Source organism: Toxotes jaculatrix, chromosome 6 (assembly GCF_017976425.1).
Source record: "Toxotes jaculatrix isolate fToxJac2 chromosome 6, fToxJac2.pri, whole genome shotgun sequence".
In the NCBI taxonomy this organism is placed as follows: Eukaryota; Metazoa; Chordata; class Actinopteri; family Toxotidae; genus Toxotes; species Toxotes jaculatrix.
The window spans coordinates 14,225,228-14,246,411 of record NC_054399.1 but is presented as its reverse complement, the minus strand read 5'-3'; the positions used below and the strand labels follow the sequence as shown (position 1 = coordinate 14,246,411).

At 39.7% G+C, this 21,184-nt stretch overlaps 2 protein-coding genes across 2 annotated transcripts; both read right to left on the bottom strand.

The window, feature by feature from the left end:
- Window positions 1-3,830: 3,830 nt before the first annotated feature.
- Window positions 3,831-13,738, bottom strand: ankle1 (ankyrin repeat and LEM domain containing 1). Its single transcript, XM_041039493.1, has 9 exons — window positions 13,356-13,738; window positions 12,214-12,366; window positions 11,805-11,910; window positions 11,511-11,634; window positions 8,632-11,130; window positions 8,014-8,182; window positions 7,498-7,660; window positions 7,260-7,392; window positions 3,831-6,349 (listed from the first exon to the last, which is right to left on the bottom strand). The coding sequence occupies exons 1-9, from the start codon at window positions 13,418-13,420 to the stop codon at window positions 6,183-6,185; spliced, it is 3,579 nt and encodes a 1,192-aa protein (XP_040895427.1). The 5' UTR covers window positions 13,421-13,738; the 3' UTR covers window positions 3,831-6,182.
- Window positions 13,739-14,513: 775 nt separating this feature from the next.
- Window positions 14,514-20,224, bottom strand: LOC121183404 (alkaline phosphatase-like). The gene is made up of 11 exons (XM_041040462.1): window positions 20,137-20,224; window positions 19,431-19,547; window positions 18,096-18,211; window positions 17,736-17,910; window positions 17,201-17,373; window positions 16,915-17,040; window positions 16,745-16,814; window positions 16,198-16,330; window positions 15,658-15,851; window positions 15,416-15,532; window positions 14,514-14,785 (listed from the first exon to the last, which is right to left on the bottom strand). The coding sequence occupies exons 1-11, from the start codon at window positions 20,222-20,224 to the stop codon at window positions 14,514-14,516; spliced, it is 1,581 nt and encodes a 526-aa protein (XP_040896396.1).
- Between the last annotated feature and the right edge of the window lie 960 nt (window positions 20,225-21,184).

The following is a 21,184-nucleotide window of genomic DNA, read 5'->3' as shown; positions in this document are numbered from 1 at the left end:
CCTTCTCTCTCTAGTTGCGTGTCCTGGATCTTTCTTCCTACTGTCACCCTCATCCTGCGGCCAAAGAAGACCTTATAAAGCAACATTCCTCCTCATCCACTTCTGTCAATTCCAACACTGTCACTCAAATCACTGTTCGGGAGAGTGGAGAGAAGCAGAGTTAGCGGTGTCCCTCTCAGCAAGGACTGTGCTTTTTGGTCCAAGCTCGGGAGACGTGTCAGCAGTTAGCAAACTGTTTTTTGATTGAAATATTTTGAGTTGTGATATAGTTTATGCTTTTGCTCACAACTGACAAGCTTTTCACAAGAATATAATTAACCAAGATACACAGGAAATGGAAAAGTAGAAGCAGCTCTCGTGATCTAGAGGAGAGAAGAGAAGCAGCACATTCTTCGTGGTAGAAAACTTCTTCAATTATTACTACCTAATGTGTTGCTGCTTTATAGTAAAGACTAGTCACAGTGTTATTTTTAACTATGTTTTTCTGTGAAAAGAGTATTTGGCAGGAGATGAGATATCCACGTCATCTTAGTCACTTCTTATCCTGCCTGGTAAAAGTGTCCCAACAGCATATTTATCATCCAACCACATCTTGACTCACTGCCACAGCTTTATTGTCACATCATATCTAATTGCTACAGCAGCTCAGTGACATTTGATTCTTGTGCTTCTCACAAACTGCACTTTTTTTTTCTCATGATGAGCAACAGTGATTAGGCACCGTGTAATAAAATCTTACATGCACAATGGTGGACAGTTTCTTTACTGGTATTAGTGCGAAAAGAATAAAAAAACACCCGGTCTTCAGCCACAGTGACACATCATAGTGAAAACAGCAGATGCTATTGATCTGGGTGAGTCGACAGTTTCGTACCCAGTGTCTTCCTCATCCTCCACCTTGCATGAAGCACACAAGGCGTGCTAGTGCCTCTCTAGAGGCCATGCTGCTGCGCTTCAATACAGCATAGGATGACTGGGTGCAGTCTCGACCCAGGTGCTGTGTTTACTAAAACCCACTATGAGTCATGAGTTTCAAGATGACTTCCCTCCTCTAACTGCTGCTTGTAGTGAAATAAAATGTGTTCCCATACACTGACAATGTTTTTCGTGCCATAATGACCATGGGTCATGGAAGGAAACAGTGCATACTACACTCATTCACTCACAAACAAAGCTGCCATTGCCAGGATTTAAGACCAGATGGGACACAGCCAGTTCTTCTTCTTTTTACAAGGGCTGGTAGTAGAAAACACAAATTAAATTGCATTTAATGTATATATTAATCATTTTCTGCCTTTTATCCTAAGGTGTGTGTGTGTGAGAACACTAGGTGCAAAGAATGTGGGGGAAAAAGTAGATTTTTGTATGCATGTATATCCATTTTACAGCAGGTGTTCTGAATTTAAAAACTAGTCTTCTAATACAAACAGATAAGGAATTATTGTTAAATAATGAAGTTTGTAGACATCTGATATGCCAAAATGGAGAAGATGGCATCACTAATGACTCTTTCAGTGTCCTCCTTGCTTAGAGAATGAAAAGGGGGATTTAGTGTGAAGGGAGAGAGTTAGGAGCCTCTCTGCCCACACTGAAGAGTCACTCCCTCTGCATCTCTAAGCAGGCTGTCATCTCTGGTCACCATCAGGTCTATGCTCGCCCCAGTGAACATTCAACGCTGTCGGTGAGTTTGAGCTAAATTGAAAAAACCATCGACCGTTGATTGTACCCTGTGGCCGGCCTTTGTCACTTAGTGTCTCAAAAAAAAGGAAGGAAAAAGAAGTCAAACACATGCAGAAACCTGCACACAGACATGACCAGCGACTCCTTGAACAATCACATGAAGAGCACTGCCTCCCTCCTTCACAAACAAACAAACAAAAACTACTTCCAGCTTCCAAACCACAGCAAAGGTCACAATCAACATTCATTGCTGTCGGTGGGTTTAACTGTGTGGAAGAGCTCACTGAACGATGAATGCAACTGTGTCCCAGATTTCATCCAACCGTCACAAGGAATAGCATCACGATATGCTGATGATGGCATTATTTGTCGGGGGTGGAGTGGTCCAAGTCTAGCTACAGCAGCAGGGGAAGTAGAATAAAGATGCAAAAGACAGTTGGAAAAGACTTTTAAAGAAAAATACTCCAAGAACGTATGGCTTGTATTGTGTAAGGTTTGATAAATGATTTAGTTGTTGTAAATATTACATGAAAAACAAACAGCAAGAATGTGTTGAATCTGAATAAATGCACTCCAAAATTATGAATGACCTTTTTGAAATAAAAAGACTTTTTTGTTTAAGTGACCGCCAGGCAAACCACTAAAACGTAGATGTAAATATATTAAAATCCCATGATTTATTAACTGTTGAAATCAGTTTGGTAGAACAAGAATTTAAATTTCATCTTTCAAGTGGTAGGCATGTTACTATGGAAGAAAGCTGTTTTATTATGTGTATTAAAATTTGTACTTGTACTGTATGCTGTTTGGTTTCTTGCAGTTTATCAAATAAAATTGTCACAAGTTCAGCCCTAAGTGATGTGTTGTGTCTTTTTTCATTATTCTTATTGATAAAAAAAAGGGCACCACTGATCTTATGCGTGTTTAAATGTACCAAACATTTACTATTACTACTAAATATTTTTTAACAGCTTTGGCTTGTGCTTTTTTAAATAATAAAGGATTTAACGTTACAACACCTCTTTGCCTCACATTTTCCTGCAAAAAACAATATTTGTTAAATCATTTTTTATGTTGTCTTATATGCTATTTACTGGTGAGAAAATAAATATACTGAAAATTATTCAAATAATTAGAGAAAGTGGTCTTACACATTTTTGACTATAGGAATTTTGTACGCTCTATAGAAATGATTATTGAGTCAACACATTTGTCAGACATTAACAGTAGTGTTATCTGCACACACAACCCCAACAAGTCATCTGAGCAGTCAGCACAATTAAAATCAAAACAACTTGCAACACGATTACAACAACCTTTACAAAACTATCTCCACTTTTAATCTCGCCTGTTTACACTGAATTCACATAGACCTATAGACATAGATTTTTTTTTTTTTTATTTTAAACATAGTGTTAGTGTAAAAATGAATACAAAATAGTTTTACTACAAAATAAGTTAAAACCAGCTGCTTATCCTGTTTGCCCAATTGAGACCAAATTTTGAAAATGTAATTTTGGCCAGTATGTAATTCCAGTAAATTAGGTTTTAATGATTTGTATTTTTTAGGACCATAATATATTTTTTTACTCTCTGTACTTTGTCCCTTTTTGTGTATGTGTGTGTGTGTGTTTGTGCTTCTGTGTCCACTAAACCCACTGGTTGCTTTCCACTGCCTTGAGACAATTACAAATTATTAAAGCAAGACAGTAAAATGTGTCTAAGAGTTTACCTCCTAGTGTGATTTGCTAAGCCAAATCAGTGTGAATGCAGTGCTGATAAAACACCCATACATAGCGGTCTTTCACAGTCTGATGGGTGAGTTAGTCGGCTGTTTCTGAAGTGTACTGTCCTGGCCAGGAAAAAGTATGAAGGAAAGTACCTGCACAGCATTGCGAACTGAAGAGTGCCGATTCTGTGTTAAAAACCGCTGCTTGACCTGCAAAAGTGACGAACATTTCTGGTGCAACAGGAAAACCCCTTTTCGACTTGGTCTTTTAGTTTCAAGTAGTTTCACAACTGTAATTTTAAGCTTTTAAAATAGTCCTGCAAGACAGTAATGGAAATGTATAGTATAACCAATATTTTAAAAAAATTGCGAAATTTGTGTATAAAAAGGCAATTGTTCAGGTGACATATGCAGCCCTGCTTAGTCATGTAATTTAATGTGTCAGTTAAGTCACAAAGTCTCAAGGTTGACACCAGACACGCACAGAGGACATTCATGGTGTTTAGTGTATAAACCATGATGATGTTTGTAAGGAAATTATGGCTAACCACTTCCAAGAAGCTGTAGATCTATGGAACTGAATGAGTCATGATAGCGGTAACTGAAGGCCACTGTTCCTCAGTTAGATGTGCATCTTTTATTAACAAGAAGAAAAACTTTGTCTTGCATAATAATTACAGCACAAGCACACAATTAACTCCTAAATGGTATTTTTTTATAGGACTGAGGCAACTGAAGCCCTTCTGGGCAAAATGGTAAATATTACAAGGAACTTAAAAGTTGTGAAAATTAATTAATTTTTGACTATTGATGTTGTCAAGTAAGGATATGAGTCTAAAAAACATCCTATAGCTCTCCATGAAACAACTGCTTGCAGTATTAACAAAAAAAAAAAAACACTAATTTTGATGAATCATAGTGGTGAAGATCTTCCTACTGCATGCAGAGAATCTCCGTAGACTTGAAAGCAAAATTAATTCTTCTTTTGTCCACTAGAGGGACACCAAGGTACAGGACATTAAAAAGACCAAAGGGTTCAGATCGGGTTTATGTCTTCTGTAATTTTTTTTTTTTAACATAAATGCAAAGTAAGGGGGAAAACAAAGCAGTAACAGCAGAAGTTACTGATCATAATGAAAAGCAAGCAATTCATTATGAACACGTGCGCAGAAATTATTACATATATACACGACTAACAGTGTTTGGACAATCAAGAAATCGTATCAAACATCAATCAAAATGAAGGGGCTTTATAATTATAACCCTGAAAAACCTGAAACCTGAAAAGGTGTCAACATGTTTAATCAGTGTACTATTAAAATGGTTTTAAAGTTTAATTATTAGAGGTAATTATTTCCATGCAAAAAAAGTTAAAAGTTAATGCTAATGATCAGGTGTTTTACTCCCCCTGTACGATGGTCTCATGCCAACAAGGAGACTGAGAATGTAAAAAAATATTTTCTTTTCTAAAATTCTACAAATTTATGTTTTTAATTGTTAGTCTTAAAGCCTTTTGTGTGAAATAAAGACCACGTGCAGTTTACAGACAGCTGATCAAGTGTATTCCCTGAGGAGATAATGAATGGTTTTGAAGCCCACCACCCTGCTCATTAATGTTACAAATATGGATCTGTGAGACAATTTTTCAAGGAAAGACTGTTTAAATTGGATGTTACTTTGACTGATTCATTGCATTTTAATAGCTAACTAAAAAAGACTGACAGCTGTAACCCCAGTGTCAACATCCTACACTAACTAGTTCTGCTACTAACTAAGTGCAGATGTACTACTGACAACTTCGAGCAACCCGTTTCTACGAAATGCCTGATCGTACATTTATAAACATTATTAACAATGACAAAATGGCACAATAACGAAGTGGAAATCCAGTCATGTAAACGAATGTTATCACGTTTTAACAAACATCGTTTCTAAAACTCTATACTCCATTGCTGATTCATTCATGAAGCCCATTACACTAAGTACCACTAACTGGCATCTGATAAATTCACCACCAGGTTTTTTTTTTTTTTTACATTACAAGAGTAATCTGATTAACTACCAAGCTTTGTTTGTAAATACCACTCTCCCAGCCTGCTTGAAAAACACTTTTTAAGACATTATGTTTTGTTTATGTGCAATTTAGCACCTGCTAATTTGATTAAACTGTATAAGATATTTGATTTTGGTTGTGGATCAATATGAAAAAGTCATTAGTACTACAGCAGATGAGAAGAAGTGTCTCACCGGGAAGTATGATTTAGGAAAATAACTTGCTGTGCTTATTTGTTGTGACTTCTGAAAGACCTGCAGTTAAAATTTTGACTTCATCATCTTCAGCAATTATATTGTTCCACCTTACGTTTTTCTTTTCCTCTGGGCACTGTATTGAGGAAATGCATCCCCATTCCACATAATGCATATACACAAAGCAACATTAATGCGAAAGAGAAATAAGGGAGTGATTTTAACAAATCTCTAAAAGTGTCATCTTTAAGTAGACATTAAAATAGCAAAAAAAGCGAGATGATCTTCACTGACACATTCAAAAGATGTAAATATTACCAGAGGATGTCACGTGTGTAACAAACAGGTAACTTTGCTGTGGGAGGGATTAAATGCCAGGTAAGAGCTCAAAGGATCCTGGTGTTGAAAACCCCATCCAACTTTTGAGTGCAAAATTGTTTAACCAAGGACTGCTTTAACTAGTGGTATTTCCCCGTCTGTGCACTGGTCTTTTGCTGGTGTTCATACCTCTCTCCAGTGGGGGTCGCTACTGTCTGATATCTGCCGGTCTGAGCTGTCTCTCACCCTCAGCCAGGAAGATCTGCATGGCCCGGTAAAGCAGATGGACACCCAGCTCCCGCTTACGCTTCGCCTGCCAGTTGGACACCACGCCATAGAAATCCCCTCGCTTCTGATTAGTGAGCATCTTCAAACCTGGGAAGTGATTGGATAATTGAGTTGGTTACACAAGAACAATGTTCTCTGTGTCTGTTGTTTCATTTGTGTTTGTTTGTGGCTCATCTCATCAAAAACATGAAAAACACTGCTAGTGGAGAAAGGATTAGTCAAATCAGGACAGACTCCTCAGGAAAATATAACTAATGCCTTATACAGTCTATTGTCGAAGGCCTGGAAGACTAAAACTGCAGTCTATCAAAGCTAATATCTTATAAGGTAAAGAAAAAAAAACTATGAAGTGTACTAATAAGATTACATGTGCTTAAGTGCTATGTCTGATTTCCTAGAAACAGAAAAAAGGGGAACTGAAATTGTGAGATTAGATTTTCAAAAAGGAAAGACAGACAGATGCATATATCCATTGACATTTAAAGAACATGACAATGGATGAGCAGCAAACCAGGCTACTTTTCCTGATTATAGGCAAAAATATCAATAGCACAAGCTATCTATTCTGAGTAGACTGTCACATGGATTTAACCAATCAAATTTTTTTCGATGACCCCATTTTGTCTCTTCTACGAGTCCCTCATGTTGCTCCTCAAAACCACATCCCTCTCTTGCATCTTCTACATTCAACTGTTCCACAATGCAAAGTTTCTGCAGCTGTTTTCAAGTCTAGATTAAGGTCGGATTACGTTCAGACATACAGCCTTTTTTGCCAGCAGTCATGAAGTCCCTCTACCTCTGTCATATTTTATATTTAATATGTGAGCAATAATTAGCTGATAATTATAATAAAATAAGCCTTGACAGGGTGATTTAAGAGCCTGATAAACAGCAGCTTAGGACTGAGTATTCAAACTGGAGTTCTCCAGTGAATTATACCACTCTTTCTCACTTTAAAGAGATAACTGCTGATGAGTTTGACCTTCCTTGTACTCACCGATGGCCTCCACCATGCAGGCCTCTCTTGTGTAAGCCTCCACGGGAATGACGTTCTGGAAACAATGCAGAGAGATGACGCCCTGTCCGGCCTTCCACACCTGAAGGATGTGCTGCACTTTGCGGCACAATGTCTGTTACAGAGAAGAAAAGGTCAATGTTTTATCTAAAAAATTTATATCTCATTAATTTAAATTTAATTTTAATTAACTATGACTGATCAGTGTATGCTTCCCTACCTTGGAGGTCTTGTCCCCTCTGTAGTACTCTAAAGCCTCATACAGGTGGCTGTAGGGCCGGGAGCGTTTTCCTTTGCCCACATAAAATATAGCGTGGATAAACGTCTGGAAACACTCCTGTGGAGTCATGGTGTGACTCCGGAACGGAAGATTTTTCGTCACTCTGAAAAGGAGAAAAACAAACATCCGTGTAATTATGTTTTTAATTATGTTTCAATATTACAAGGCTGTGGGTAGATAAAACTGCTGAACATCATAGAAAAACAGTTAAAATAAAGTTAAAATAGAGATGATGATTGCTTCTCATCCACTCCAGTATTCACAGCCTCCTGTTCTAGTTACCCACAGTGGCTTGTAGAAATGATTTTCATCCAAAAAAAAAACAAAAAACTGACATCATCTCATGACATCTGACAAATTCCGAAGCAGTCACTGTCTGCTTTTCTAAGCGAGCTGGCAACACAGAGCAGAAGAAAGGAAAGAAAAGCACAAAGCGACATGAGACAGACAGCAGACCTTGGGTCGAGCAGCAGGTAGTTGAAGCTGGACTTGATGATGCCCTCCCTCCACTTTCTGTTTTGATCTGGTTGGTCAAACTGCTGGCACAGAGCCTGCTCGTCAGCCTGGCAATCTGGCAGCTTGAAGGTCTGGAGAGCCTGACACAATTCCGGAGTATAACCTAAATCTGCATGAATTTAACAAAAAAAAAAAAAAAACACACATGAAAAGGGACTGTGGCTGTGTAAGCGAGCTAAATGAAAGTCTATGCCTCATTTGTTCAGTGGCTCTAATCTAATCTATCTACAAAGTGTCTGAATCCCCAAACAGTGGTGGTGAGCTTCAATACAAATAATGAGTTTAATTTCCATTTTCACGCTTCTTTATAAGAGTGATTTTATGGTCTACTAAAGGCCTCAAATATTTCACTGCTTCACAGGACAAATATTCATTTAAGTAGTAACAATAATTCCTTTAATTTAAAAAACATTTGTAAGTTCCATTTCTCTTCTCACACACTTCCCAACTCACCCCAGAACTGCTCAGCACAAGTTCAGAAAAACTATCATCACCTAAGCATAGCTAAAGTTTGGTAAATAATAATCAAGAGATTTAAACAAAAAGCACAAGCGTCACCTGTTTGTGGCTGGTCTAATTGCTTCTGATGGCGTGGTGATTGGGAGTTTGACTGCAACAGGCGGCACAGCCTTCGCATGTAGGTGGGCCTGGTGCGGCTGCTGATAGGACCTGGACTCTCCCCCAGCTCCACTAACTTCAGTCTCAGCTCCTTGTCAGTCATCCCTTTTGTCTCTGGCACCAAAATGTCCTCACCCTCATCATTTTCCTGTTTCTGAGACACCATCTGAGGCTTCTGGTTCTCCTTTCCTGTGTTGCTTGTCATATCAGTCTGCATGGAACGCCAATCATAAAGGATGGTCTCCTCGCTGCTGGTAGTGCTCATGCTGGAGCTGAGTGAGGTGTTAGCTGTAGGCGGGACGTGGGTCTCAATCAACTTGTGGCCCTGTTCTGTATCAGTGTAGAGGTACTCCACTGGTTCATCCAGGTCCTCAATGTGCGGACGCCCACCAGGTGTGTAAGACAAGTTAGCCAGGTGCTGTGGCCTGCGGCAGCTCGACAGCCTGCTCATGCTGTACCTTGGGGTGCATCCAGTGCCCGGGGTGCACGGAAGGTCAGTGTCTTCCCTGGACCTCCTTGGGGAAAAATAGCTGGAGCTGGATGAAGATGACACAGAGTCCGGTTGAGAGGTACAATCCTCAGTGATCCAGACATCTTCATTTTTTAGGCTGTCAACTCTGCTCCCAACAGCGGCATCATTTACATTTCCCTTTGTTGTTGAGTCATCTGTACTTGTCAGATCATCTGTCATAAAATCCCCACCTCCAGTAAGATCCCTGTCTTGGCCTTGCACAGCAAGTGCAATCTCAGCAAGGTTCCTTTCATAAGCATCAGCTGAACAGTCCTGATTTTTCTCCAGTACGACTGTATCAGATAAAGTCTGTGATTCAGTGGTGCTGCCATTTACGCTCTTGGAGAGGATGAGGGTATCCGCTTGGCTATTGCTAACACTTGAACCAGGTCTCAGGGTGCTGGACTGTGTGTCTGGGCAATGAGTAGGCAAGGAGTCTGTCTCTGTGCTACCCTCTGAATAGGATGATGTATAATAAGGTGCACGTGGTGAACTGTAATAGTCTTCGCTGCTCTGAGATCTGGGCGTCTGGCGGCGCGTTCGAACTGGTGTAGGTAGGGTCTCCTCAAACAGAGAAGACGTAAGGAAGAGGCTCTCAGGCGTTCTGCTTGTTCTCAGCGAGCAGCGACTCAACCTTGAGCGAGTCCTGCCAGTTACGAAAGGACTGGGTGTGAATGGAAGGTCAGCTACTCCCTCTAATACCTCAACAGCATCATCTGATCTGGTCTCTGCTGTTACCTTTGTAGCCACCTTTTCAATACGATCTTTGCTTGTAGTATCCACAACAGGACCACTAGGATCGAAAACATCATTGTTCAAGTGGTTTGTTTCATGTAAGTTCAGTTTCTCAAGGAAACCTGGTAAATGTTCTATAGCTTCAGGTTTTGAATCAACACGGGGTTGATCTGGTGTGAGATTCCCATCTCGCCTCGTAATTTCAGAATCAGAGTCTTTAGAAGTCTCAAAGTTTTTGCCAGTTTTAGCCCCAACAGAAGCCACCTCTTCTGCAGGGAGTAAAACATGTCTGTGGTGTATGGAAGCATCCAGAGCACTGGTGTAATGGTCACTATCACAGCTACTGTAACGACTACTTGTGGTCCCACTGCTACTGCTGCCCCCACATGAACGTGCTGGCTCTTCAGGTATATTCACCTGATCCTCTTTTGGATTTTCCCCCTCCTGTTCATCATCACTCTCTTCCAAAGCACAACGACTGATGACTGTTTTCTCCATGTCCTCTTCTGTGCTCTCACTGCTATCCCGGCAGAAAACATAAACATGGTCCGGTGATGTGACGTCAATGCCCTGTTTCTGTAAAACAGTGGCCATGCGTTCTGTATCCAGGAAGTCAGAGTACTCTGAGGGGTCAAAGGGTAAGTTGCTGGTGCTGCCATCAACAGCAGGTTGCTGCTTGGGAGATTCAATACCAAAGACTGGGAAATATTCATCTACATCCAAAAAGCTCACGCTCTTGCGGCTCGCTTGCCTGGAGGGCAACACTTGAACAGTGTCTCTTCTGGAGGAACAGATTCTGCCATCAGTTGTAGCAGCATGTTCATTTGCTTCTGACGTGAACACATCATCGTCAGTAAATAAATCACATTCCTTAAGAACTGGCAATGGAGCCGCAAGTCCCACTGCAGACATGCGGGTGCTTGATAATATGGAGGGACCTTCAGATGCCCAACGTGCAGAGGAATTGTTCCAGTCCTGGCTGTGATGCCTCTTCGTGTCCATATCAGAAAGTCTGTTATAGGATATTCCTCTGCAACTTGGCCTCCCATTAATGTTAGATAGGTTTAAAAATGATGAGCGCCTTGTGCTACTCAAAGGGGCTTCGCCAAAGTCACTTATCATAGATGAGTGTGAACTGAAGCTGTAGTCTGATTCAGGATAGCTGGACATGTCCGCTTGGTCTGAGTACACAGCTGTGGTGAAAATAAAACATACATAAATTAACACAATTTGTACGGTAAGGTAAAAAATGACTGGAAAAATAGTTACTGACAAATTTCGAAGTAAATTAGGTACAGATAGCAGGTATTGACAAAGTATTTTCTGCCCTGGCTCTCAGTGTTATTCAAATCATGCAATATCCAAAGTCAATACAGAGTTTCCACGCTAAAAATATTACTAAGTTTTCAGTTTATTATGTGTGATTATGAAAATTCCAGGGATTTAAACAAGTTAACACTTCACTGGTTTGCAAACAGTTTAATAATTGTGATATTACTATGATATGACAATCTGCTAGTGTTCAAGTACAAGGATGAGGACATGGACAGAGCTTTCAAAAAGATTATCTTACAATATTGGAATTGAGGCAGGTCATCCTCCTCTGTGTCCACTGAGCTGGCCTGGTACTCCTGGAGGAGAAGGGCGCATTTTCGATTCTCCTGTTGCTCTGCAAGCTGCCCTGGCGTATTCCCTTCCTGCATGAATGAAGGAGACAACAGGCATAAACCAAACTGAACAGACATTAGGAGAATTTGTAATTACTGTATGTATTTTAATAACAAACTGATTTTCCGTGTCTTGAAACCTGGCCCATGCACTTCCCATATGTAAAAATACTGACGATACAAGAAAAAACAATTCTTACATTATCTTTAATATTTGGGTCCCCTCCGTTCATCAAGAGCATTTTCAGATTCTGATAACATCCCCACAGAGCACCAATGTGAAGAGGAGTTAGGCCCTCTGATGACCTGGAAGAAATGCAAGTAAATACACAACTTTACAAAACATCACATAATAATTATGGGACAGCATACTGGAGAGAGCATAATGCAGAAAGTCGCTGCATGCTTTTATATGATGCAAAAAGGGTGTGGAAGACTGCTCAGAAATCTGCATAACCTTTATATGCACTTAAGAATGCTGCATTCATTGAACAGAATTTTAAAAGTAATTTCAAATAAATGGCTTTTGAAGTTAGTAGAGGTGGAGAGTGTGATGAGGAATATTATCTAGCACAGTGACATGCAGATTTTTGTCATTTGTATTCACACCTGGTATTGGGGTCCGCTCCATACTGCAGTAACATTTTCAAGCAGCGTGTGTTCTTCTCTGTCTCTTTGCCAACAGCCAAGTGTATCGCAGCCACCCCTTTACTACCCACCAAGTCAGGACACGCACCTTGTGAAAGAAGCAGCTGCACAGATCTGCCAAGGAAGAGAGATCTCTTACAATCTGATATACACTGCATTGCGGCATACATTAACATGATGTTGCAGGACAAAATAACATTTATACAACAATTCTATATGTACATAACAGTTAGTGAATGTCTAGTATTTTTTGAAACTGTCAGGGGTGTTAGTTCCACTTTCAGTTAGCATTAGTAAGGGTCTTCTTCTGTCACTGCTAACTCCTTTAACAGAGCAGTTTCTATATATAGTGTATAATTTTACCATGATGTCTGGATTTGGACCCTTTTCCATATAATATAGTTTTGATGTGTTTTCCCAGATGTGCCAGAAATTCAAGAAGCTTTTAACTGCCCCTTTTATTTTTATAAACACAAATGTCAACAGTCACTGTCTGAAATGATGTCACACAGGTTGTTTCTGTGTTTAACACAGAAATACTGAACTGAAAAAGAAGTATATGTTATTACTATATATACTAATATCATGGTTTGTCTTATCTGCATATCTAGCAGTCACTACATCACTGATGTCAGTAATGCTGATACTCACTGTAGGGCTATTATAACTACGTGTTTACGGCAAAAAAAAAATTTGACAGATCATCGGGACACTGTGTGCTTATACTTTAAAGCCTGCTCCTTATTATGACATTGTATACCACACACAATCTGCAAAGCGTCTCACTAATCCCAGGCCAATGCTTATATATTTGCAAACTAATGCTGTAACTTTACATTACAGCTTCAACAATGATCAACAGGAACACACATTAGAGGCAGTGCGCGGTGGCTTTTAAGGGGGAGGTAACCGGTTACAATTTAGTCGTGACCGGAAAATCAAACACACTCAAGTTACTTCAATATTGCATCTTGTAAATAACATGAAACTGGTTACGATAGTGTATCCAGTTTTCGGATGGTAATTTTCCACCCTGCTCCTTGCATCTTTTTCGACGGAAGGCATGTCTGGGCAAAACAAAGAGAGAGTGGGCAGAACATCACCTGGGATCTCCATCGTTCACCGCTTTGCACAGCTGACTTTCCAGCCTCTTCGTCTTTCGGTCCATGATCAACACTGTCCGCTGACAAAGTAGTTATGATCGTATACTGGCATCTTCCGATTTTGCCCGCAGCCTAAATACGTGCCGCAAGCTGTGGATAACTTTTACTCGAGGCTAACGCTAGCTAGCGGAGCTCTTCGCGACCGAGAAGCTGCAAAAACCTATTGACACTTTCCGCACCCCGAACTACATTTTTCTATACAGATAGACAACAATAAAATATAAAAGCATTAGATCTGTCATTTAAATACATAGAGGGGTGTTGTTTTCAGACTCTAAAAACATACATCAATTGTTTGTCCACGAAAGCTGCATGGCTTTCGGTTAAACTTCCCTCCAAACACACAAACATCCGCTTTGGCCAGCTTGCAGCGGACATCCCGCCCACTGACGTATCTGATTGGACAATCATTGTATTGTCACCAATCACGTTACTCGAAAGGGAGGCGCAGTCTCAATTTGTATTTACAGGCAGTTTCTGTCTCACTTTGGTACTTAGTGTGTCTTTCTACCTGATGTTTGAATTAAAGATGCTTTGTCTTCTGCTAAAGAAGGATTCCGCCATAATGTATCATAGCCTGACTTTACTGAAACCGTACACACCGTACTTGTTTTAGTCGCTCACTGTGTTACAGCTTTTAAGAATAAACATTTACCTGTATTAAAGCCTAGCAGGCTATGGGAAGCTGGAAGAGGAAGAAAATGGCATAAATGGCATTTGATTTTCTACAACAATCAGGTAAACATGACAGGACAATCTTTGTCTAAGATCTGTAGGAAATCACTCCTTTATTCAGAAATATTTCAAAAATAATTACATATTATACACACATTATAAATAAACTCAATGGAGAGTTAAAAGTCAGGGTTCAATGCAGTATTACAGTAATGTTTTTTTTACAAGAGTTTCTGATCAGCTAGGACTATCCAAAATAGCAAGGATGTCAAAGTTGTGCGACTATACAGCTTTTAAATTACACAGAAAGTAAAGTGTAAAGAATATATATGGAGGGAGGGAGATTTTTTTTTCAACCAAAATGCCTGATTGGATAGTTATTCCAATGTAACCACAAATTCTTCAGAGGCCGTCATCTCAGAGTCAGACAGAGCTGAGGGAGAGGAGAAGGAGGCCCATGAGGATGAGCAGGAGGCTTGGGTGGATGGCTCCTGCGTGGTTGGGCTCAGGCAGCTTGCAGTTTTCATAGGGCTCCAGACAAGCAGCATAAGCCATGACATGGGCGATGTAGCTCTGCTCCTGGACCCCATGGAAGAGGTGTGACATGGGACCTTTGGCAAAGATGGCTACATCCTCTATGCCATGGGTTTCTGAATCAAGAGGAACAGGAGCCTGCTGACGGTAGTCTTTATCAGCTGAAGGACAATGGGACAAAAGACAAAAGAGCAGTAGATTAGCTATATCAGAGTTTTCTGATTATAAACAAAGACTAATTACAAACCTACAGTGAGTACATAGCGTGGGTAATTAAAATAAAAGGGACACATTACAGTATGATGAAATCACATACAAAAGGCAAACAATCACAAACTTTATGATATTAGTATTTATTGCAGAACTACGGTAGCATAACTGTAAATTGGAAGGTTTTTATATACTCAAATGCTTTTATTAGTATTGTGTATCTTGGACTGCTAATAATATAATAACATTTATCATGCTGGTATTTAAGAGGTGTTCTGTTTTTATTTGTAGCTGAAAAAATATCTCTTGTGCTGTGTCAAACTCTTGTCCAAAACACTGCATACACATTGCAGACAAACAATTCTTTGGTACATTTCAAAGAGAGGATACAATTGATAGTTATTACAATATCTTTGAAAAACTGGAGTTGATTGCTGTCCTTGATTTTTTAAAGAGGTGAGCATGTGGGGCTTCACTGTCAGTAATTCTTTTTGCCTCTACAGTAGATATCCTGGTACACCACAAGATGGAGCTACTTTATTACTCTGTCTTCTCTACAAAGATTATCAGTGCACACTTACATGAAATCGACTGATTCATATCGGGGCGAGTTCCATTAACAATCTGGTATCCTGGTCCGTTTCCATACACAGCAGTGGTGAAGTGCTTCTTGTCTTCAGCAATTGAGCGAGACACTCCTGTAAATCACAAAACGAATAGGTATCTACACGTTTGTTTAAATTTGGATCGTCAGATGATTTTTACTTTCTATTACAAATCCTCCCTCAAGCCAACCTTATCAAAGTGTAGAAGTGCATTTTACCAAAAACAGAGTTTCCTCTAACAGAATGTCCTCCGAAGGCAAAGACATGGGAATGGTCAGCAGTGACCACAGACAGGGTGTCCAGCTCACTGGTGAGTTCAGCTGCTCGCCCGATTGCCCGGTCAAACTCAACAGCCTCATACAAAGCTCTTTTGGCCTTCCCTGCATGGTGCCCATGGTCAATTCTCCCACCTAAAGTCCAAAAGAAAATCACTGGCAAATTAGTACACAAGTAACGCACCCATGCTAATGGCAATTCTTAATTTTTCTGAAATCTAATTCATGTTCCATAGATTTGTAGTATATTATTTTATGTATTCATATGTACAGACATACTGATTTGGACAAAGAAAGGATCATGCAACTCTAACAATAGATATCAACTATTTGAGAACTGTGATCCTTACATAATGATCACAGGTGTTAAAATGACCAAAGTCAGAACATTGGACAGTTTGAAGTGACAGTTTAACATTGACTTGATATTTATTGAAACTTTTAAGTATGGGAAAGACCTACAGAAACCAATTTTACTTATCTTCTACAAAGAGGAAAAATCCCTTAGGGTTCTTGCTGAGAATCTGTATTGCTTTCTCCATCATCTCAGTGAGGGACGGGTCCATGGACGAATCACGGTCCAACTCATAACGACAGTCTTTGGGCTCAAATAGACCTAAGTGCAGAGAGAAATTGCAGGGCTCATTTTTAAGATCTGACAAATGCCAAATGTGCAGGCCCTTGTGCGGAAAAAATGTCTTTGTCTTATTTCTCTAAATTGCAAACCTGGACTGTAAAAGTGAAAAACATTCAACAAGCTTTCCTCTTGACACCCCATCACCCTAAAGGCTCAAGGGCAGTTGAAACCTTTAAGAATCACTTGCTTGATAAATACCTCAAACAAATATAGAATAATTGTTTCAGCACAAGCTTTATCCGATGCCTTGGTGGTTCACATAAAGTCTGCATCCTAGTTAATGATTATAATGATTGTGCATTTTTTCTGGAAAGATATGGTTTACATCTCTCATAAAAACTAATGGTATGGTAAACAGTACACACTCTGAACTGGTGAAATGGTTCTTCTTACCCATCAGGAAGTCTGTATTTGCAGGATTGACAGCATCAAAATCAGCTTTGTTCCAGACATATTTAACATTCTGTAGGCAACAAATAAACTCTGTTGTAATTCAGTCAAAGGGCTGAAAACATTTATTTATACTCAACCTGATGAGCACACTCATAAAATCCACCATTTACCTTTTTGTTCTTCATCCATTCCGTAACAAGATTTTGTCCATCCTTTCGGTCTCCTGTAGAACTTGGATACTCTGGATCTGGTTTGTCTCTGGGAAACATGTATTGACGACCTCCACCAAGAATGACCTGGATTGAGAGACATGGTGACAGTTTATATATATTTCAGGCCTTTTAGTGCACTGTGCATGCAACTGAAACACTTTCCTCTAAAGAACTTTCAGATTGAGGGACTGGGCATGAGCTTTCTACCGTTCTGCTATACAGATACCTTTATATTAAGACTTACATTTATCTCTGTGTTGCTAATCAGCTGATATGCAATGTCACGGCATCCATTTTGGACAGCCTCAGCAGGGAGGTCAGAGTCAGAATACCAGCTGCGATCGGCAGAGTGAGCATAGTTTGCACCAGGAGAGGCGTGCTGCACACGGGTAGTTGTGACAATTCCGACAGATTTTCCTAAAAACAGAGAAATGTGGTCATAATTTGTTCAACATTTTGTGGACAGCATGCACATTCAACCTCACATACGCTGTTTATTCATTTTGTTTTGACAGAGAAAGCCAGACACACTGCAAACTGAAAACTGTCCTGTAAAGCATATTTTGTCAGAGTGTATTTGAACAGATTTTGTCAGGCACAGTAGCCTTACAAAAGCAAAATATGTGCAAACCACCAAAAACATAGAGAACAGAAAAATATTGTTCTGTCTGCACAAATTTCCTTAGTGAATAACACCAACAAAACAGCAACAGAACCAATGCAAGTCCACGGCTAAAGGAAGCCACTAAAAGTAAAGCTTTGTGGAACGATGTACCTACCTGCTTTCTTGGCACGGTGCAGAACAGATGTCACTTCATTTCCATAGCTAGCACTACAGTTGGACCTCGGGGTGGCAGCAGTGACACCCAGGGTGCCATAGTTAGCCTTCACACCACATAAGTATGCTGTTGCTGTGCCAGCGCTGTCTGGCATCTGCTGGTCTACATTGTAAGTCTGCAAGGGCCAAATACAATCTCACAGATTAATGTGAACAGTGTTAGCTCATCTGAATTGTGTGTTTTAGTTTTTGCAGTAGGGTTAAAGTTATGTCACTCCCTAAATGTGTGGTATCGCCATTTTAACTGCTTAAAATATACATTCCCACGTAGAAGTTAATGTGTTGGTCAGAGTGGGCTGACCTTTGACAGCGCCAGGTAAGGGAAGGTATCCATGACCAGACTGGTCTCCTCGCCTGATTTCCCTGCCAACTGGCCTTTGAGGATCCGGGCAGCAGTCACTGTTGGTATCCCCATACCTGGAAGCAGGTGGAAACACACCTGAGTGTTAGATAACATCGAGCAGGGAAGTACAGAGCTGCCATTGTGTTCAATAAACCTCAGAAGGCTCAGCTGATGTGAGAGTTTAAAGGCCAGTGAAAGACATCCAGGTTATTTACACTCACAGATGGTGGCGAATATGCAAAGCAAATACAGTAGTATTCCACATTTCTTCTCTTTTACAAACTTGATAGTTTATGGTAGAAGTTATTCCTACACAGAAAGGTATTACCATTGGGTCACTAACACCACGAACTTTGCGATTTGTTCTCATAAACATATCACTTATGGGGTGGTTAAATGTTACTGATCAATCTAAAACACTGATAAAACCCTAATTGTGCTGCTATCAGCGTGCATGTGGGTTGGGGCGGAGGTTGCTGTGACCATAAATCCATAATTAGTCAATAAATTTGTAATTTGTGCAGTGGAACTGCTAAATCATCGTGTCAACAGAAGGCGCTGCTCAGCAGTGGCTACACAATCTTTTTGCAAGGCCAGGGGGGTCATGGCTAAGGTTTAAATGTCATATCATAAAAATATCAGCTCATCTTGTTAGGTTTCTGTACCGAGGTAGATATGGATATGGAAAATACTGTTTTCTTTAGTCCTTACTGCAGTGGAAAAGATTCTCTTTGCTACATTTTTTTTTCTTTACATTTACACAGCCTAATTACAAAATTAAGAAAGGAGTTTTCAATCAAAAGTTACTTCATGGCCTGAAGTAACCTGTATATTTAAGACCTGGTCAACTACGAGTTTAAAGATTTTAGCATTGAAGCCCAAATTAATTTAAGAGGCGGCCAGTTTCTAAAACTTCAGCTATGCACGATGAACTTGTCTGAACTCTTTGCACTGATTTAACTTTTTTTGGTGTTAAGAAATAGTGTAGACTGTGGTTTAGCCTCAGTTCACTTTGTTATGTGTGGATTTCCAAGCAGTAGTAACTGCTGGTGATCTGATGTCAACATTCATCTCCTTCTAACCATACGCATACGCTTTCTGAGGGTCACATAATGCATTTGGTTTCAAAAACACTGTCACCCTCTGCCAGTGAACTCAACCACAATGATGATGAGACTCACACTTTCAAGCTCCATTGGCTTCCCCTCACCTGAGGAAATGAATTCAACCTAAAAGCAATAAAAGCTCAAAAGGACGTCTTAAATGGTGGGAGAGCTCCTTTCTCAGACTTACCGTCCCCCAGGAAGAGGATAAGGTTCTTGGCTTGGTGAACATTAGGCTGAATTTTCAGGGCGCTGTGAAGAGCCTGCCTTCCTTTGTTGTTCCAGTAGCTGGCATGGAGCTCTTCTTCTGTAAGCAAGAAAAAGTGGACTTACTAGATGTAATTTGTGTTGCATGCAATAATAGGTGTATAAACATCACAGACACTGAAAGCAAATTGAAAAAATGCGTACACCGAGCAAAGCCATGAAGGACAGGCAATTACCCCACTTTCCCATGCCACTTTTTCCCATACAAGAATGATGATATTAAATAAAAAGGTCATGAAAATTGATAACAAATAAGACCATTAGAGAGGCAACCTCATGACTTTCTTTTTTACCATACCATTTTACCATTTTTTTTTTACCAGTTTGTAATAAAAACTATAATATTTTAGTATATTTAATAATAATATAGTATATTCTCCTGCAACTGCAAAAGGTTCAATCAATTTAATTTCTCTTTAATCAATGAAATAAACAATTTAAAAAAGCATTGGCAACTGATTAGCACTGCTTTGGAGTCATCATGTAACTCTTTTATTACCTTATGTATTAAGCTTGTGTCATTGTCTTTGTGTTGTACTTGAAATTGAAGTAGTTGTGTAACTCCAATCTAAAAGCAGTTCTTAGTTTCTAAAGACACCTGACAGTAACATTGTGTAACCGATCCTTACCTGAAATACATACAGTCCACTGCACTGAAATGAAAATCAATAGTCCAGTGAAAATTAGTTTATATTTGCTGGCCATGGTGTTGACCATGTGTGAATTAAAGAATAGTGAATACAGGTGCTTTTTTCCCCACACTGAGGTCCTTTTATAGCTGCATCCAAGGAGCAAAGGGCACATGAGGAAGCCTTACAGAGTGAGCAAGAAATTATAGTGAACACACACACACACAAACACATAGCCTATCTATGATTTACTGGACCCATATGAACTCAGTAACAAGCCCACACACACACACACACACACACACACAAAGGATGAGAGAAGAGACCGCAGTCTTCACTTTGGCAGAAAAAAATATTTATACAACAGGCTCTAAATTCAGTGTGACAGGAGTTCACTGTGTGATGTCACACATGATAGCACTTCTGGTGGCAAAGCTGAGGCGAATTTGGACTTTGTGTCCAAATGGAGGAACATTTAAAGAAGGTTTCTCACAACAGCTGATTTTTGCCAGATATCCGGCCCCACACATCACTGTTGACAGCAAACAATTTCCAAGCAAAAATGATCTTGAAGTGCTTTTGATAGGTGTTGTTCTGAGTACACTTGGCTGAAAATGATAGGGTCTTAATTTGAAGAGGGGTATGTGTGCATGAGGCGCATTAATCTTAACTGTGATCTAATGAATCTTTATCTGGTTTTTTTTTTTTTTTTATGTTTGTCTTTATTAGTTCCAAGTCAGCTGAAGTGCAAACACAGCTGGAATACAGAACATTATCTGGCGATTGTTAACCAGCAGCAGCTTTAAGCACCATAAATTGTCATATAACGATGATAATGATTAGTGTGTTATGGTACTTTGCTTTTATTATTTTGCGGTCATACAGTCTCATATATCTCATATTTGAGCTGACAAGAATTTAGCCGTTGTCCGAATAGTTTTCTAACAGAGAACACATTTATTTGAATTTGTGGCGTAATTAATTGATAACATGTGAGCCTGTGTGTGTACAGGTGGGTCTTACTGCACAGCTGTGTGATGTTTTTCAG

Bases quoted from the DNA above. Each gene is read 5' to 3' on its own strand.
- ankle1 (XM_041039493.1), bottom strand. From the start codon at position 13,420: ATGGACCGAAAGACGAAGAGGCTGGAAAGTCAGCTGTGCAAAGCGGTG. The intron at 11,131-11,510 runs GTAAGATAATCT...TTTTCACCACAG, and splicing joins CCTGCCTCAATTCCAATATT to CTGTGTACTCAGACCAAGCG. The intron at 7,393-7,497 runs GTAGGGAAGCAT...TCTCTGTAACAG, and splicing joins GAGGGGACAAGACCTCCAAG to ACATTGTGCCGCAAAGTGCA.
- LOC121183404 (XM_041040462.1), bottom strand. From the start codon at position 20,224: ATGGTCAACACCATGGCCAGCAAATATAAACTAATTTTCACTGGACTA. The intron at 18,212-19,430 runs GTAAGTCTGAGA...ACCTGCTTCCAG, and splicing joins TATCCTCTTCCTGGGGGACG to GTATGGGGATACCAACAGTG. The intron at 17,041-17,200 runs GTAAGTCTTAAT...CTCTCAATCCAG, and splicing joins TTAGCAACACAGAGATAAAT to GTCATTCTTGGTGGAGGTCG.